Source organism: Phoxinus phoxinus (assembly GCF_949152265.1).
Source record: "Phoxinus phoxinus genome assembly, chromosome: 10".
Lineage (NCBI taxonomy): Eukaryota > Metazoa > Chordata > Actinopteri > Cypriniformes > Leuciscidae > Phoxinus > Phoxinus phoxinus.
Window position 1 is genome coordinate 5,066,140 of NC_136885.1, and position 20,964 is coordinate 5,087,103.

General features: G+C 35.9%; 1 protein-coding gene across 1 annotated transcript; it reads left to right on the forward strand.

The window, feature by feature from the left end:
* The first annotated feature begins 1,275 nt into the window (after positions 1-1,275).
* On the forward strand, positions 1,276-19,088 carry preb (prolactin regulatory element binding). The gene is made up of 10 exons (XM_079625810.1): positions 1,276-1,495; positions 4,073-4,234; positions 7,036-7,231; positions 9,234-9,466; positions 9,543-9,623; positions 9,738-9,865; positions 13,031-13,204; positions 13,293-13,365; positions 14,408-14,567; positions 18,570-19,088. The coding sequence occupies exons 2-10, from the start codon at positions 4,100-4,102 to the stop codon at positions 18,662-18,664; spliced, it is 1,275 nt and encodes a 424-aa protein (XP_079481936.1). The 5' UTR covers positions 1,276-1,495; positions 4,073-4,099; the 3' UTR covers positions 18,665-19,088.
* The last annotated feature ends 1,876 nt before the right edge of the window (positions 19,089-20,964 follow it).

A 20,964-nucleotide genomic window follows, 5' to 3' on the forward strand; every position in this document is an offset into this window, starting at 1 on the left:
GCTTCTGGGTTGTTGTAAATAACGTTTCTTAAATGTTGATTGCTGAGCCACGGTTTCCCAGAAAACACCATTTTGTTTTCCTCTCTGCTATGAAAAGGAAAATGGCAATGAAACTCACTTCCACAAATCAGTGTTTAACTTTTTACAGGTGATTATTACAGTTGATGTAAAGCCTGAGGAGTAACTTTGAAAATAAAAAACAAAGTATGTAGCCTATGTATAAATAACTAAATAAATAAATAAAGTATATGTCCATGTCGCTCTCTCATACATACATTTTTTTGTTTATATATGTGTGTATATAATGTGTGTGTGTGTGTGTGTTTCTGTGTGTACATATACTGCACACACACACACACACACACACACACACACACACACACACACACACACACACACACACACACACACACACACACACACACACACACACACACACACATTAGTTCATAAGTAAAAATGGGAACTGTAATATCTTTTTATTATTTTTATTTTAGTTTTAGATATTTTAGTGCATCAAGTTGCAACTAGATAAAATAAGTTTTTTTATATATACACATATATATATTTTATTTCAGTTGACGTTTATTTTCATTTCAAGTAACAAAATTGTTTTTATGGTTTTAGTTTTAGTTTTTTCTAAAATAAGCATGGCTCGAGACAATATTAAGTAACATAGGCTACTATATTGAATATATATATATATATATATATATATATATATATATATATATATATATATATAGGCCTATATATATATATATATATATATATATATATATATATATAGGCCTATATATATATATATATATATATATATATATAAATAACAGTCAAATAATAAATTAAAACGAATAGCTTTTTAATAGATGTAACGGTAAAATATTACAAAAACAACAACATTACCAACTACTTCCTGATTAACAAAAATGTCAAGGTAAATAAATGCCAAAAGGCAACTCACTAAAATTACACAGAATGTATATTACCTGGTTAATTTTTATGTACTTTTCATTTGCATATAACACCACTTTATGCCACCAACACATTGTTTGTTTTAAGTTGTTTTTGTTTTTTTTATTCACGGTCGTTTTATATTATTAGGCTATATAATATATGACTACGTTATATTCAATGTTTACTTAAGTAGCTATGTAATTGAATTAAAACAATGAATTAATTAAAATGTGTGTAATTGTTGTTATAACACTCAACTTCTGTAATCTGTGCAGGCCTGTTTAGCTTACAAAAGCATTTCAAACGAGGATCCTCCACTCGGACTTCCTGGTGCGTCACTACTACATGTATTACGGTCGCGCGTGTGACACCGCGCGCAGGATGTGACGCTATGCTGACGTGTATCTAAGGAAACCACGGAAGTAAATGGTGGTTCTTTGACAAATGTTGTGAGAGATCCAGTGGGAAAAGACAGTGGCATGTCCACTAAACACGGGAGTGACTGGAGTAAGAGACTGGAGTGCGTTGGCAGACTCAGGTGCCGTGACTTACACCAACACTGACAGCTTTAACTGACATCTGCGAAGCGCCTCGAGCCGAGAGAGAGAGAGATAACGTTAGAGAGATAGCGAACAAACATACAGGCAGACATAAAACAGAGAGGAAGAGTTTAAAACCTGAAACTGTCTCTCTAGTGTTCAGACGTGTAGGATTTAACGTGTCTTGTTGATAGGAAATGCGACTGGTAAATTGAGCTAAAGAGATTAGGGAGCAGATAAAGGTGCTGCAGTGAATAAAACCCGGAGATTCAGTGTTTATATTGTTAAAAAACAATATACAGTGGTGTATAAACTGTAATATATGTTCATAAGCCTCTGTGGTCTGGTTCATTACTGTTGTGGAGTTCCTTTAACTCTGTAAACTAATATAGGCTATCAAATATTTGTTGTAATGGAAGGAAATGTTTCTGTAAAAGGATATACTATCCATTCAGAAAAAGCTCTGATCAAGTTTAGAAACAAAATTGTATTAATTTCTTTATTATTATTTATACATGAGCAGAAACAATAACTGGATTCCTAGCAGGATGGACAGAGCTGAAGTAGGCCAAGACCAATCATCTTAGCTCATTAATATTAATGTTTTTAAAGTTTTTTTGAAATTTGAGACTAATTTCTGAACTTTTATCAAACATAATAGAATACTTTTGATGGAATAGATGCATACAGTAATTTTGCACAGTATACATACATACTCCTTTCAGAAAGAGTACGGACAGGGATATTGATGAATACTGATACCAATTAAAACTGGAGATGCACCGATGTATCGACCAATAATCGGTATTGGCCGATAAAAGCAATATTTTTTTTTATAAATAGCCGATGATCGGGCCGATTATATCCGGTCAATCAAAAGGGAGTGGAAAAAGTGAAGCAAATCTTTCTCGTGTTGAATTTTACGTGACAATAACACATTAACAGTTAAAAATAGCCATAAAAGAGTGTTTCCCGACACCAAACATTATTTATAGCACCTCCCATAGTAATCGCAAAGAGCTTTGTGCTCTCCTCTGATAAGAAACAAGTCTCAGCTTTCAAATTCTGTCCATTTTATCAAGAAATAAATACAAATACAATGGCATTTTGATGCGCTTACATAAATGTGACGTGACCGATCACTGTAGCGCTGAGTCTTTTCTTCTACTTTACTAAGTTATAGCATGAAAAAACATGCATGAACATCAACATGTGGAAAAATACAGTACAACTTATCGAAATGTATCATGTCTCGTAGTCGCTCAATCAGTGTTGTAACCGCGGAAAGACGTTAATGTTTACTGTTAATTATATATGCATGTTAGAATAAATTTGCCATGAAGACAGGTGTTTGTGATGCATGCAAACATTTCAGTTTTTATTTAAGTATGATTATTACTAGGGGTGTAACAATATATTGTGTTAGAATATATTGCAATACAAAAATGCAACAATAGCCTATGTATCGTGGATATTGATATATATATATATATATATATATATATATATATATATATATATATTGAATTATATGAGTATAATTCACCCAAAACAAAAATTACTGTGTGAGAAAAAATTCAAGTTTTCAGAGTTTTAGTGTCAGTACTAGAATAAACTATTATATATAACATTGAATATAATGTATAATAATGCAATGGAGGAATATTTGTGGGTCCTGATAATACCAAATGTTTTATGTTGCCGGTAAAAAGTGGCCTTCATTATTTAAAATATATCTAGCACATTCGTCTAAAATAATTCTGTATTTTCAGCTTCAGAATCATGAATATTGTTAGTCTGGTGTCTCTATTGTCCTGCGCTTTGGGTTTCCAGCTCCAAGTCTATTCATTTACACACACAATGTAATGTCAAATGTATCATTTTAATCAACAGTAAATTTTTTGTTAAACTTTTATCATATGTCTTGGAGAATCGCAATAATATTGTGAGTTCAGTGATATGTGTCGAACTGTGACATGAGGGTATTGTTACACCCCTAAATATTACATGTAAATAGCAGTTGAATATAATAGTTTGAGCTCTGTTGTTAATTGTATCTTCTAATATTATAGTAATATGAGAGGGTTCCTGTATCGTTTGCAACATTATTTGGGAAGGATTGTTTTTTTTAAAAGAAAATCAAACAAATCTGTATCAGCGTATATCTGAATAGTGGCGGAGATATTTAGTATCTGTGCGTCTAATTAAAACAATACCATCAAAATGTTTAGTTTGAAACATTTTGATTAGAGAAAGAAGAAGAAGAGGTGGAAACACATGGAATATTTCCTGTTAAAATGTCAATAGCAAAAAGGTCAGCATGAACTCAAACCACACTTATGTTCACTTAATTTTGTCTGTGTGATTACTAAACCTTACTAATATGATATCATCTGTTGTAAATGTGTTTAATAGTTTATCCAGTATATCGAGATGTATGAACTGAAGAGGACTTGACAGTGCGATGTAGGAATGAAGAATCATCAATCATCCAGAACTCGATCACTACAGCTTCTTGATTTGCTTGTGAATTGGTTTTGTGGAACTGTATGTAACGATCAGTCATTTGCTTTCAGACGAGAGTCCAGAGATCACAGAGCATCATGGGTAAACGCAGAGCTCCTGAGCTGTACAGAGCCCCCTTCCCTCTCTATACTGTTAACATCGACCCGAAGACGGGACTGATCATCACAGCCGGAGGAGGAGGCGCGTCCAAGACCGGGATCAAGAATGGAGTGGTACTGTCTTTATCAGTAATCATAAACATGATCAAAACGTTTCTAAAAAAAACTTAAAATTCCTCCCTCAGGATATCAGACCGATTATTAAAGCTACTATGTAATCTTTTTTCGCCACTAGGGGTCGCTAACCTCTCACAATAACAAAGGCGTAGGTTTATGACGTAGTGACGAGCTGAATGATGGGACTTGCTGTCAAGCTGATGGATCTAATAATGTTTATGGATGAGTGAAACATTCATGTTTTTAGCATTACTGTGTTATGAAGCAGGGCGCGATTGCTAATAATAGACAGATATCACACGCAAGTCCCGCGGATATAAAGGAAAAAGGATTAATTCAACCGAACTACCCGCAACTGCTGAATTACTACTCACACAGGTCAGTTTATTTGACAGAATAAACGTGTGAGGTAACGCAGCGCTGCTTCACTCGCTCTACACTATCACACTAAACTGCATTTGAGTGTATTGAAAGTTATAATGTTATTCTATGTGTTAGTTTGTCTGCTATATGAAGCTCGCAGCTTATTAGTAAGCTAGATCAACATTAGAATAACATACAGATCATATTCTAACATTTCATCATGTTGAGCTATATAACATTGATTTGTTTTATGTACATTCGCTCACCTGTCTAATAAAGTATGTGCAAGAGCGGCGTCTCCGTCAAGTCGTGACTCGTGAAGCTCTGTCGAGTCCAAGTCTGTCACGGACGTGGAGCTCTCGGTATCTCGATATTGAGCCTCATTTTAGTTTTCCTTTTTGGTCCCAAAGTCTGCTTGCCATGGTCCATAATGTTTGAACGAAATAAGAACAGCGTGCCGCTAAACGTTACGTATTATGCAGTTGTCCACGTCTGTCGCCATGGTTACGTCATGGCAGTACGAGCGGAAACCGAGGATAGCGCGGATATTGCGTCATTGACAGGCAACATTTTTTTCTGGGACGGACCATTATTTAAAATTGAAATTTCTCTGAAATAAAAAATCTTTGGAGACTTTTGGGATATTGTAAGTACACAACTGCAGGAAATATATCACAGTGTACAAGTGATTTTTGGATATTTGATTACAAAATTCTTACATATTGTACCTTTAATCGATACATATTAAATAAGTGGCAAGAAGAGTGGAATATGTGCAAGAATAATAAGCAATATCAAACAGACTTTATCACTCTTAAAGCTATACTTGATCAGGTGGTCTACACCAGATGGTGTTTGGGTCACACGAGTTTGACCCATGCTTTTTTGTTTAAAGGTGAAGACCCAACTTTATGCATGTCTTGTAAGATTCCCTTATCTGATAAACATATTTTATTAGATTGTCCTGGACTTAATACAAGCAGAATGCTCTTTTATGAAGTTACCTCACTTAAGGACTTGTATAGTAAGATTATCCCTGATTTGTTAATTTAAAAAATCTTGTATAATATGACTTTCTGTTTTTGTTTGTTTGGTTTTTATTGTATTTATATGATATTTGTATGTTTGTAATTGAATTTTTGCCATGAAAATAGCTTTGAATGCTGACATGGCACTAAATAAAACAATCGGAATCTAAAAAAACCTGTTGCACACAATCTACAGCATGCAATCGTCTGATTGATAGTTTATACTTTTTTAAACAAGTACAAGGCTAATTATAATTATGTAATTCTATAATTATAAATCCCTATAATCCCCCTTCTGCTTGTGGTCATGGACTAAAGCAACTTAGGTTTACTTGATTATCCTTACATCTTTTTCTTTTCTTTAAAAATAAATAAAAATCATGTTCAAATGTGAGTATCAAATATGATCCATCAGGACTTTGAGGAAGGTTTATTTGTTCATTTCTCAATCATCACTGTATTGAGTTGCATTGCATTATATGTTTGAAACTACAGAGCTTTGATCGTAAAGCGTTTAAATATCATCATCTTACTAAGACATATTATTGATAGAGTGACAACTGATATTTATGTGCATTTTACGCAAGTATTCGCTGTAGACTGTTATGAAAATCTCATTGATTTACATTACAAGCATCAGAATTTCATCTTACTTTTTGGTCATATAAATATCAGCATCTGAACCAAATTACATATTTTTTTACATATAGTTTGAGATGTGTTTTTCTTATTCTTTTATATTAAAGCCATAAAAGCCAGGTATAATATCAAATATGATACTCAACAAAACACATGAAATAGCTATTTCATAGAAATAAAGTTAAGATAATAGTTTAATTGTTTGAATATTCATTTCCACTAATACAGGTGAAACTCGAAAAATGTTAATATGGTGCAAAAGTTTATATATTTCAGTAATTCAACTTAAAAGGTGAAACTAATATATTATATAGACTCATTGCAAAATGGGATATTTCAAGCCTTTATTTGTTATAATTTTGATGATTATGGCTTACAGCTTATGAAAACCCCAAATTCAAAATTATAATATTGTGAAAAGGTTTTCATAAGCTGAAAGGCATAATCCTCAAAATTATAACAAATAAAGGCTTGAAATATCTCACTTTGCATGTAATGAGTCTATATAATATATTAGTTTCACCTTTTAAGTTGAATTACTGAAATATATAAACTTTTGCACAATATTCTAATTTCTCGAGTTTCACCTGTACAATATATTATTATAAGGGTACAGAGTAGAATTCGGTGCTTTACATTTACGTTGTTTTATTGATTTCTTTTTAGGGGAAAAATGGTCTTGTTTGGCTTCAAATATTCATAATGCTTCTTCATTAAGAAGCTCCACTGTTTGGATTGTTGGTGTTTAATGTTGCCATTTCATTGCAGCACTTCCTGAGTCTGGATCTGGTCGGTGGTGTGCACAGCGCCACCTTGCTGCACACTCACGAAACAGACACGCGAGCCACCATGAACATGTGTCTGGGTGGAGATGTGATCGCGGCGGGACAGGATGGCAGCTGTAGCCTGATGAAGTTCAGTCATCATCTGGCCAGACAGGACGAGAAACCGTCAGCTAAAGATGGTCAGTACAGGCCAGATCAAAACACTGAGGAGTTAATGGACCCTTTTCACATTCAGGGATTCAGTCGTCACAGTCCAAAAACTACAACAAATATAATTGTTTCGTTCCCATTTGGCCCAATATAGCAAGAAATCCACAGTAGCATTTCTATGACTTTCTAAATGAGGAAAAAAATGATGTAGAGCTTGATTACGGTAGTCAGAAGAGAGAAATATGCCGTCACTCCATCAAACACACACACAGCAGTGATAAGATCAGCACAAAACGATTGTGATCGACTTTTCTTCCCTATTGTGGCGTGTATCCGAGTGAAACCGTTTCCGTAGTTTAATGTCAAGCCAATAAAACACAAAGTATATTGTTAAAAATTTACATTTTTTTTAATGGACATATACAGTACCTGTCAAAAGTTTGGAAACATTAGTTTTTTTTACGTTTTTAAAAGTCTCTTCTGTTCACCAAGGATGCGATTAATTTAATTAAAACAGGAAACCATAATATTGTGAAATATTATTACAATTTAAAATAACTGTTTTCTAATCTAATACATTCAAAAATGTAAGTTATTCCAGTAATCCAGTCTTCAGTGTCACATGATCCTTCAGAAATCATTCTAATATGAAGATTTGCTGCTCAACAAACATCATTATTATTATCAATGTTGAAAACAGTTAACATAAAACAAAAAATCTGGATTTTTTGATGAATAGAAAGTTCAATGGACAGCATTTATTACATTTATTTATTAAATGTATTAAAGTATTTATTAAATATAAATCTTTTGTAATATTATAAATGTCTTCTCTGTCACTTTTTACCTATTTATTGCATACTTGATGAATAAAAGTAGTAATTTTTTTCTTTTAAAATCTTACCACAAATGTTTGAATAGTATCATTGTTTCCACAAAAAATATGGAGCAGCACAATTGTTTCCAACATTAATAATAATAATCAGAAATGTTTCTTGAGCAGCGAATCATCATATTATTCTGATTTCTGAAGGATCATGACACTGTAGACTGGAGTAATGATACTGAAAATTCAGCTTTGATCACAGGAACTAATTACAGTTTACAATATATTCACACAGAAAACAGTTATTTAAAATTGTAATAATATTTCACAATAATACAGTTTTTACAGTATTTTGATTAAATAAATGCAGCCTTGGTGAGCAGAAGAGACCACTTTAAAAAAACATAAAAAATTAAGTTACACTTTATTGTAAAGTGTCATTGTTACAGTCTAATTATATATTTAGTATTTATTATTTTTTTTATAATTTATTAGTCCTTATATTTAGTAATATTAAGCAACTACATGCTCTTACTATAGAGTTAGGGTAGGATGAGGATTTGGTTAAGGGTTAGTTGCCTGTAATTATGCATAATTACTAGCCTGGGAAAACCCAGACCCTCTCAGTTGTAACTGAGTAAGGGTCTGGCAAAGCTCCATAGACAATTCATTTCCACAGGGGCGTCACCAACGGACGTCGGAAAGATCTAAAACCAATCAGAGCGATGAATGACATGACGTATGCAGAGCGACGGAGAAACATCTCGAGACTCTCAGCAATTCTCTGTTTGTGTTAACGAAAATGACCATTTTAAATCGCTTGAAACAGACGCGATAGCTGATTCGAACGAGTGATGTTGTGATGTTCCACGGCGGCATCCATGTCTGTAATGTACAAAATCTGCGTCACCGTCTCTGCTCTGTCGTCATCGTGTAAAACGTTTCTGATTGGTGCCGCGATTTCGGCGGATTGGAAATGGGTTTCAATGGGCTCTTTGCCAGACCCACTTGCAGAGCAAATCTAAATTTGCCGGAAGTGGTCTGGGTTTTCCCAGGCTACATAATTACTGTAAAAAACTTTACAATGTTAATAACATTGGAAACACTCCCATCACAGTCTGTGAAAATGGTTCATAGTCATGTATACCCGTTTTCATATATCTAATATACAAATTTTTACCTTTTACCATTGCACTTGTTAACAGGGTCAGGAGATAAAGGTGCAGCGAGGAAGAGAGGCGGGAAAGGCCCGAGCGCAGACGGAGGAGGAGACGTACCCCAGATGAAGCAGGACTCTCCTCAGCTCTCGGTGGAGGATGTTGGTGAGGTTCAGGGAGACCTCAGCCCACAGGACCCCTGCGTGAAGTGTGTGCGCTTCAGTGCTGACCTCACGCTCCTGCTGAGCGGAGGGGCCGACGGCTACGTCAGGGTGTGGGAGGTGAGCTCTCCCGTCAGTCTGTGCACTTTCTTCCCCAAGCACTGTCCTTGCCTCAACACGGTTCCTCTCTTTGCAGTTCCCCTCGTTGAAAGAGAAGTTTAACTTCAAAGCTCACAACGATGAACTGGAGGATATAGACATCAGTCATGATAAAAAGGTAGCTTGTTAAGATTTTTATTAAAGCAATTAACTGCTTCTCTATTGTGCTGATGTTTTACGATGTCTTCAAAACGTGGTTTGTCCAATTATTATGTTCTCTTTCCTAATGCAGCACATTGTAACGGTTGGCCGTGATTTCGCGTGCAGCGTGTGGAGCGGCGATCAGCTGGCCGTGGGTTTGTGTTGGCATGAAAGCATGCCTCAGATCACAGAGAAGATGTACCGCTACAAGGCATGCAGGCGAGTTGTGCACACTTCCTGACAGATGCCACTTTACACGAATAGGATAATAAATAGGGCTCGAGTCATTTTGGAATAACTGCTGAATGACTTGGCAAAAACCGGCATCATAACATCTAGGGCTGTCACGATTCCTCGATTCAATTCGAATACTCTATTTTAAAAAAATAATCCTTGATTGCAATTTCACCGTGTCGAGTAACTGGAAAAATACCAGAAGTGGAGCATTCCACGTACAGGAATCCATCAGCCGCATTATTAGACCTTTTTATAAGCATGCACGACATACTAAAACAATTTAAAATCCATACTATAGCATAGAGCTATGAATAATTCAGACAATTTAATATATATATACAGTCATGGCCAAAATTGTTGGCACCCCTGGTAAATATGATCAAAACTGGCTGTAAAAAATAAATCTGCATTGTTTATCCTTTTGATCTTTCATTCAAAAAATTGCCAAAATTCTAACCTTTCATTGAAGCAAGAGAATTGAAAGTGGGGCTAAATCACATTATGAAATAAATGTTTTTCTCCAAAACACGTTGGCCACAATTATTGGCACCCTTTTATTAAATACTTTTTGCAACCTCCTTTTGCCAAGATAACAGCTCTGAGTTTTCTCCTATAATGCCGGATGAGTTTGGAGAACACCTGACAAGAGATCAGAGACCATTCCTCCACACAGAATCTCTCCAGATCCTGCAGATTCCCAGATCCATGTTGGCGCTTCTTCTCTTCAGTTCAGCCCACTCATCTTCTATAGGGTTCAGGCCAGGGACTGGGATGGCCATTGCAGATCTTGGTTTTGTGCTCAGTGACCCATTTTTGTTTTGATTTTGATATTTGTTTTTGGATCACAGTCCTGTTGGAAGATCCAAACATGGCCCGTTATAAGATTTCTATCCCCGGCTGTTAGGTTTCGATTTTTTATCTGTTGGTATTTGATCCAATCCATGATGCCATGTATCTGAACAAGATGTCCAGGACCTCTGGCAGAAAATTAGGCCCACAGCAGTAAAGATACAGCAGAGTATTTCATTTTACACATGGGGTACTTTTTTATCCCTGTGTGCACCAAACCCATCTTAAGTGTTTGCTGCCAAAAAAGCTATTTTTTTGTTTCATCTGACCATAGAACCCGTCCCGTTTGAAGTGCCAGTCGTGTCAGGTACTTTTCAAACGTTCTATGGACAGAGGAACCAAAAAAATAGCTTTTTTGGCAGCAAACACTTAAAGGTGGGGTATGTAATTCTCTTTTTTGGCCATTTTTTCAAAATCACTTAAAATCCTATTCCTAACCCACTTACAGCCACTGAGTTAGAAGCACTGAAATAAAAATTAAGCAATTTAATCATCTGTGGAGCAGGCAGGACTCAAAAAACACCAGCCAATCATTTCCAAGACCACCTAGAATCATTGGACAGTAAGTGTCAATCGGTCGTACCATTGATTGGTCCATGTTCTTTGAATGGGTGGAGTCAAAGGAAAGAAGGTAGGACCATTTGAGTTGTGTATTTTCAAAATCTACCGGCCGTTTTGCAAATCACATACCCCACCTTTAAGATGGGTTTGGTGCACACAGGGATAAAAAAGTACCCCATGTGTAAAATGAAATACTCTGGCAGAAAAGTAGGCCCACAGCATTAAATATACAGCAGAAGTCCTGAACATCTTGTTCAGATACATGGCATCATGGATTGGATCAAATACCAACAGATAAAAAATCGAAACCTAACAGCCGGGGCTAGAAATCTTATAACAGGCCATGTTTGGATCTTCCAACAGGACTGTGATCCAAAAACAAATATCAAAATCAAAACAAAAATGGGTCACTGAGCACAAAACCAAGATCTGCAATGGCCATCCCAGTCCCTGGCCTGAACCCTATAGAAGATGAGTGGGCTGAACTGAAGAGAAGAAGCGCCAACATGGATCTGGGAATCTGCAGGATCTGGAGAGATTCTGTATGGAGGAATGGTCTCTGATCTCTTGTCAGGTGTTCTCCAAACTCATCCGGCATTATAGGAGAAAACTCAGAGCTGTTATCTTGGCAAAAGGAGGTTGCAAAAAGTATTTAATAAAAGGGTGCCAATAATTGTGGCCAACGTGTTTTGGAGAAAAACATTTATTTCATAATGTGATTTAGCCCCACTTTCAATTCGCTTGCTTCAATGAAAGGTTAGAATTTTGGCAATTTTTTGAATGAAAGATCAAAAGGATAAACAATGCAGATTTATTTTTTACAGCCAGTTTTGATCATATTTACCAGGGGTGCCAACAATTTTGGCCATGACTGTATATATATATATGCGCTTTAGTTATTTACATGCGTGTAGGTTACGTGCGTTTCAGAGCGGCTCCGTTCCCAGTAATGAACTTATCATTTACAAGCGTGGAGATCGTCTCAAACTCCCTCTCTGCATGTGCGCTGAGTTTGGGTGCTTATAGCGTTCATCTGGGAACGCAGTGTGTACCATTTCACATACGCCAATGTGTTTAGAAACATTCAAACTATCGTTCATCGCCATTTCAGAATAAAAGTTTAAACCCTCACTGTGAGTTTGCATGCCCACATATTCCTGTTCAAAACATTACAGTGGCTGGAGCATTTCTATTGCAAAGAAGTGGCCAAATATTAAACATTTGAATTAAATGTCATCTTGCCAATATTAAACAAGGATTTGATCTTGTATGTGTAACAACAACAATCACCAGCCGTTGTGCCCTCTGCAGGCAATTATTATAATACATAATGTATGAATTTTAACAGTGTTGATCTATAAAACCATATTATTACTTGCTTTTGATACTTTATTTGAATAAAATAATATCGCCTCATTGTTATTATATATGTATTTTAAGTCATTTTAAAGGCTTAGGTCTATTTTCATTACCCCATCCCCCCCAAAAAATCGGATTAATCGTCAAAATAATCATTAATTACTCGACTGGATCATCCAGTTCACTAGTAAAAAGAAACGGTTTAAAAGAACGATTTGTTTGCAAACTGGACATCACAAGTAACCAGTGCTGTAGAAAAAAGTAATGTGATGCCAAAGTGTCCCCTATTCGTGGAAAGGTCCGGCTAGTAACAAACAAGAAGCTGTCAGAATAACTGATGTTTTGTCATTGTGTTTTTGCTCACTTGCTTAAAAACAGGTTTGCAAAAGTAGAGGACCAGAAAGATGCTTTAAGACTCTATACGATCCAAATCCCTCACAAACGGGAGCGCAAACCCCCACAATGCTACATCACCAAATGGGACGGTCGCGCTTTCCTGCCGCTGCTCACGAAGCCTTGTGGAAACGAAGTTATATCTTGTCTTGCAGTGAGGTAGAGGGATCATCTCTGTCTCTTATGCAGTAATCAGTGTTATGGTGAATTGTCATGTATTTCATGGTTGTGTGTTATTCCTCCTCAGTGACTCGGGAACATTTCTTGGTCTTGGAACTGTGACGGGTTCTGTGGGCATCTATATAGCGTTTTCCCTGCAGGTACAAACCGCAGAATCATGTGGCGTTGCACCAATCACTGACATATACAGTCCCTGTGTTCCCAAACCTGTTGAGCTGCTTTCATTCGCAGCGTTTTAAGACTAAATAGGTGAAAAATTATGCCGACTTTAAGTACAGTAAAACCTATAATATTCTTGAGTATTATTAAAACTTGATGACTGTAAATGTAATCAAAGCTGTATTGTCAGCATCATTACTCCAGTCTTCAGTGTCACATGATCCTTCAGAAATCAGTATAATATGATGATTTGCTGCTCAAGAAATATTTCTGATTATTATTAATGTTGAAAACAGTTGTGCTGCTTCATATATTTGTGTAAACTGTGATGCATATTTATCAGGATCAGGATTATTGTAGTTATCTGAAACTAAAACTAAAACATTTAACATTTTTGTTGCTTTATAAAAGTTGCCAAGGCAACATTTCACATTTTTATTTAGTTTAACTTGATGTATTAATATAACCAAAACTAAAGCTGAAAATAAAAGTAATAAAAACTAGACAGACATATTTAACAAAAAAAAACACAAAAATGACTTAAACGAACTAAAATGAAAATATAAAAATAAAAACTTTTTTTTTAGGTCAAAATATTAATAAAAAATATAATAGTATCTGAATGATACTAAAATAACCGATCAGGATTCTTTGATGAATAGAAATTCAAAAGATTATTTTGAAATAGAAAATATTTAACAACATTATAAAAGTCATTTTTGGTCAATTTAATGTGTCCTTGCTGTATAAAAGTGTTATATTTCTTTAAAAAAAAAAATCTTACTGAACTCATAAATGGACTGTTTTACTCAATATTTGTGTGTAATTTTAACCTGAGTATCTTAGCACTTTTAGTATGACACAAAGCTGTTGCCTATTTCAATAATTTCAGCTCATATGAGATTACTCTGTTAGGATACTCATTTAGTAGTTCGCTGCCTATTTACACAGTAGACAACAAGGCCGCTCTTGATCCGGAGCCAGTATACGAGTACTGACCTTCTCTTCTGATTCACCCTCCAGAAATTGTACTTCATCCAGGAATCTCATGGCATCGTTGTCACAGACCTGACGTTCCTACCTGACGCTCCTAAAAGCAAAGCCGTAAAGGGTGATAATGAAGTGGTCATGTTGAGCGTAGCTGTCGACAGCCGCTGTCAGATACATGCGCTGTCCAACCGAAGTAAGTATGGCACGATTGAACTTAACTTTGCACAAAAGCACTGCACGAATCACACGGTAATTCAGCAACGTGGTCCAAGAGACCTTGCTATTATCAACCAGCTCGTTAGATAAAGTTGCTTATATAAGGATGGCTAGCTTTATATGCATTAATACAGTATACTCATGTAAGGTGATATATATATACTATATGTGACCCTGTATCACAAAACCAGTCACGAGTCGCACGGGTATATCTGTGGCAATAGCCAACAATACATTGTGTGGGTCAAAATTATCCATTTTTCTTTTATACCAAATATCATTAGGATATTAAGTAAAGATCATGTTCCATGAAGATATTTAGTACATTTCCTACCGTAAATATATTTAAAAAATATTTTTGTGAGTGAATGCAGCACAATCGTGAACATAAATGGACAACTTTGAAGGAGATTTTCTCAATGTTTTGATTTTTTTTTTTTTTTTGAACCCTCAGATTCCAGATTTTCAAATAGTTGTAAAGACAAAAAAATGTCCAGGGAGTTCAATAAAAAGTGCTTGAAGGTGCTCTTTGGGGTCGGGAATTCAAATAAATGTAGGAAAGAGAAGATCTAAGGCACTCTTCTTCAAAATGATTTAAAAAGCCTTTATTTAACTGGCTATATCATGGTGGAAAAATTAAAAGACAAAAGGGAAAAAAAGCAACCCACGCGTAGCGGCACAATCAGCCTTCTTCAGGGTGTGCTTTCCAACCAAACAATTTCCTCTTTTCTGTGTGCTAATAAGAAACACCTGAGTGACATAATACATGCACATACAGAGAAAGTCCACTAGGTGGCTACATTGCAAATTGAATCTAAAGACAAAAAAATGATGATGCAAGACAAAAATAGGCTATACACAAAAAGCATACATCACAAAAAAGGACTGAAGTCTATTTCTTCATTAAACCCAGGGTACACTGTGGCCTGTAGCTCATATATATAGAATGTTTCTCTCTGTAAAAGTAATTTTAACTTTTAGTATTCACCACCCCCGAATATTCACCACCCCCGGCCCGAATACTCGTTTTAATCATTCTAAACCCTCAACCATTAGGCTTTCTGGATTACTATTGTGCACATTTTGGAAGTGTTTTGCCATAGGGTAATCTAAATTAGCTTTTCTAATGGCGTCTTTAAGACGTCTCTTGGTCCGGCCTACATAAAAGCATCCACATTTGCATGTTAACCTGTATACCACAAAAGTAGTATTGCAATTAATTAATGCTTTTATGTTGTACATCTTATGTGTCTTGAAATTATAGAATTCTTTAATATTAGAACAATGATTACAAGACCCATATTTGTTAGTACCTTTTAACTGTCTGTAAAGCCAAGTAATCTGTCTTTTGGCAGGAAGATGACTAGGTACTAGCCTATCTCGTAGTGTTGGAGACTTCTTGAAACAAATTTTTGGAGATGCAGAAAACACTTCTCTAAGAACAGGATCACTCTTGATAAGATTCCAATTTGAGTGTATGATCTTTTTTACGGGATTGGCCAAAGATATATATTCTGTCACAAAATAAGCCTGATTTTGTGAACGGGATAGTTTTCTTCTTCTTCTGGAGTAGCTCTGATCTAGGAATAGACTGGGCTTTCCTGTAAGCATTATGTACAATTTCTGTATGATGGCCCCTTTCTAAAAAATCGATTAGACATGACTTTAGCTTGCACTTCATATTCATTATTGGTATCACAAATACGTCTAAGAAGTTGGAACTGGCCCAAAGGTATTATTTTTTAGCCAATTTGGATGCAAGCTATCTGCTTTTACCATCGTTTCCTTCCTATCTGTTGTTTTACGATACACAGTAGTATGGAGATTCCCATCTTTACCAGTAGAAATGGTTAGATTTAAAAAGTTAATAGCTGTTTTGGAATCTTCCATGCACAATTTTATATTCCTATTATTATTATTCAAGTGATCATAAAATTGTAACAGTTCATCATAAGAACCACCCCATATCAAAACAATATCATCAATGTACCTCCCCACCATTTGATCTTGTCACAGTATCTGTTTAAAGGCCGTGTTGCAGGTTACATTTTTCAACGAATTTGTGCAATTTGCTTGTTGGTAATGAACATTTAAAATGTTATCCGTTGTATTTTATGTTGTTGGGTATCACAAAACGGAATATAATACGAAAAAGTAGGTACTATCTTACAGCGCCAACGATTCTCCTTTCCGCCACAATGCATTCCATGACGTCACCTTGGGGAGAGAGTTTACCAAAGCCCGCCTGGAGAGCGTTGAGAGCGACTAGAGAGACGAGTAGTAGACGAGAGTATTCAGATAGCGCAGATTATAGAACATGATCATTGTCTATACAACACATCTATAGTCACCTATAACTGTTTAAGTTGGTTCATAAGACTTCGTGAAAAAAGTAAACAAACAATTAACATAGGCTACTCATGCGTGCTGGCTTGAAGGGGACCATGATCCTGCGATGTGTGTATGCTACTTCAGCACAGACGGGTTCAGGCAGCATGCATTCAGCATTCAGTCACATATGTCGCGGGGTGAGCTCCTCAACCAGCGACCAGAACGCACTCACTGCCCTACAGCACAAGCTTTCCAACGCAGTTTCCACGGGACGGCACCGCCCGCGCGAGCACCTGCTCAGACGCGACAGACACGCGGCGGCTACGTTTGCAACAACATTTTCACCGGAGGAAGAGATAAACGCTTAGAAACGCCCATATAGCTAGCACGATGCCTAATATTTCTAGATGACAAAGACAAAGTTTACCAGTACTATGACAAAGGCTACCGGTACTTATCTGAACTAACGTCATGATCACCGCCAGTATAAAGAAAACGTTGATTTCTCACTCGGTGCTATTCAATGACAGTAAAAAAAAAAGTGTCGTTATCTCATTGCTGCGTTGCTAAATGCTAGCAACTCACCAGGACACTTCAACTCTCCACTCATTCTCCTCGGACCATGCATTTCATCGGCTATGACGGCCATCAGGCTAGCTTTCCTCCACTTCTCCCCAACGTGACGTCATCACCGAATTGCGTGAAAAAAAACGTTAATACCAAAAACGTAAAAAACTGGTATTTAAGACCATTTTTGAGACATTTTAAAAATGATATACATATCTTGAGTGATTTATGTACCCATTAATCGACAGTGGTGGTTAACCTGCAACATGGCCTTTAAATAGACAAAATCCCTCTCCCACAAACCTAAAAAAAGGTTAGCATAGTTAGGGGCAAAGCATGCACCCATCGCAGTTGGTTAGTTTTATGAACATTTGCTCACCTGTCTAATAAAGTATGTGCAAGAGCGGCGTCTCTGTCGAGTCCAAGTCTGTCACAGACGTTGATCCTCGTTTTATTTCTCCTTTTGTCCCAAAGTCTGCTTGCCATGGTCCATAATGTTTGAACGAAATAAGAACAGCGTGAGCGTGTCGCTAGACGTAGCACTGTTGTCATGGTTACTATGGCAGTACTGCGAGCGGAAACCAGGGATAACGCGGATATTACTTCATTGACAGGCGACAAGCCATTATTTAAAATAGGAATTTCTTTGAAATGAAAAATCTTTGGGAACTTTTGGGATATTGTAAGTACACAACTGTAGGAAATATATCACACTGTGCAAGTCATTTTTGGATATTTTATTACAAAATTATTACATACAGTATTGTACCTTTAATGGAGTTCTGAAGGCAAAAGTGGGTCCATCCCGGTATGAGCAAGCTGTACCTAATAAAGTGGCCAGTGAATAGATTGTATAGTGCTTTACACAATACACATACAACTTGACTTGACCATTACATTCATAATTTTTACACCGCTCTCAGCAATACTCAATTTTAATTGGTCAATCGAGCCATTGGTATTTTGTATGACATTTATCAGTCTTTTTTCCATATCAACATAAGTTAGAAGAACTGCTTGTTTTTGTGGACCGTTAAATCATGGCGTGTTGATGTGTAAATAACGCCGCTGTGTTTTCCAGGATCGTTCCCGCTGTGGCTGGTGCTGGTCTTCTGTGGGCTGATGGTGGTCGGACTCATTCTGCTCCTGCAGGCGCTCTTCCCAGGATTCATTTAGTGTTGCGTAGGAACATTTCACATGCTAGAATGACTCGAAAACAACCCTGGATCTATGAAATTGTTCTAATCAATTGGAAATAATAATGGAAATGGGAATGATCGTGTTTAGCATCATGTTTAGACTGAAGTATCATCTCTTGAGTGTGAATTTGAACTCTGAATTCTTATGAATCAGACTTGATGAAGAATTTGGGCATTACCTGAAGATTGAGAAAAAAAGGATCATTCAGGATAATTGAAAAACTGGTTGGAGACAGGACTGGATTTCCTCATAAGGACGTCTCCTGCTCCACCACCATGTGTCAAGAATGCCTTTTAATGTAATGGAGGGAAAAAAAGATATATGTATGCAGGGAAATTCAACAGTGAATTTTTTTAAATATTTAAAACCATGTAAAAATATAAATATACATCTGAAAACATATGCTGTTGCCAGATCTGTCCAATTATTTGTTTTAATGGCCCTACAATTTCCATTAAACCATTGAAATATGAGGAAAATATTGTATATATTTTTTAAATATGAGGGAAGAACTATAAAGCACTAAACCAGGATAAGGTATTTATCTGACAAAATTATTTTGCACACAGCTACAGCTGCAAGTTTTATTTTACTATAAATAAAAAAAATGCATATAAACACAAAAAGCTCACAGGAAGAAGCATATATTGACCACATCATAATCAGTTATTAATATTTCGTTGGTTCTTATTTTGCACTTGTTCATAATTTCTTGGTATGACAGCCTGGCCACAAATGATGTCATCAGAATTAAATAGCTTTATCACAAATAAAGCAACGGACTCCAAGCTCAACCTATGCAATGCTTATAAAACACGTTTTTAATAATGCTAAAATAAGAGGTGAAGATTTCCCAAGGCCAGATATGAATTTTCTCCTCTACTGTATGAGGTCATTAGATGTGAAGTGACTGGTGTTTATATTCACTCCACTAGAGGACGCCATGGCATTTTATTTCCAGCAGTTCTCGAGAGGTTTTGCTTCAGGACATTAACAGTGAGCCAACAACATAACTGAATATTGGACTAAAATAAACAGTGTCCCTAAAATCAAACATTGATATGTTATTAATACAATAAAATGCTGTAGTTTGATTGGACACACAGCCTTGATAGTCAACAAAACAATATTTTGAAAGTCGATAAGCATTTGTTTATTTGATCCTGAATGCAGAATTATTGGGTGAGTTGCAGTGTACTATTGGTATTTAAGGATAGTTTTGTCCCTGTTGTCTGCAGTGCCGTCAGTGTTTAGTAAGGTTGTGAAACAGAAGTGTGCTCAGTTGTATTGAATGTGCACTTGTATGTACACATTTAAAAAGTATATTTTCACCAATCTGGCCTGTGTGTCACTGCATATCCAGCGCGCAGTGAAACAGGAAGTCATGGCTTCTCTTGAATGGGTAAATTAAGTAGGCCTACATTTTTTTTTTTTTATGACAAAATGTAGAAATTATGACATACTAAGTCATAATTATGACTTGCTGATTCATATTTATGAGACGAAATTGCGACACTGTCAATTATGACAAAAAAAGTCATAATGTTTTATTTTTATTATGAAAAAAATTTCAATTATGGGATGAAGTCGAAATTACAACAAAGTCCTACCAAGTCAATTATTAGATGAAAAGTTAAATTTGGGAATATATTTCCTCATTGGAAGTGTAGAAACACAACACTTCGCTTTGCATGACGGAACATTTGGACCTGAAACAACAAGAAAGAAAATAAAAACTACTCAACAAATGAAGGTAAAAGAGACAAAGCACAACAAAACAAGGGACAAATTGATTGCAATCACAAGAACCGAGTCAGCGCATAAACATTTCAATAGCGGACAGGGAGTAAACGGATGCGTCTTTAACCCTTGTGCATTGTTCAAATTCCCATCCTTTCGTTATGTTCGTGGCTGAAAACAGCCACTACTTTAAACTGCTGTAAAAATTGATCAGATAAATATTTTTTTGCCATTTTTTTTGCATAAATCTATTAATCAACATCAGTCCTGTTCAAAACTACTAAATGTTTTTAAAAAAAATCAAGATTTTAACTCTTTAATTGCCAAATTCATAAATTATGTCACTGATTTGGGAGGGGAAAAAACACAAAATTACTTATTTTCAATATAAAATGTGATTGTGGACTGGATTTTTTTTTACCTTTTATCACAGTCTTGGACATGTCAAAGATTAGAAACAACATTGGTTTTGATGCATTGTTAGTTTTTGTGCAGCATCAGATTTTTACTTTTTCTCCCTCATTTACTGTTCGTGG

Bases quoted from the DNA above. Each gene is read 5' to 3' on its own strand.
- preb (XM_079625810.1), top strand. From the start codon at position 4,100: ATGGGTAAACGCAGAGCTCCTGAGCTGTACAGAGCCCCCTTCCCTCTC. The intron at 7,232-9,233 runs GTCAGTACAGGC...ACTTGTTAACAG, and splicing joins GAAACCGTCAGCTAAAGATG to GGTCAGGAGATAAAGGTGCA. The intron at 9,866-13,030 runs GCGAGTTGTGCA...GCTTAAAAACAG, and splicing joins TACCGCTACAAGGCATGCAG to GTTTGCAAAAGTAGAGGACC.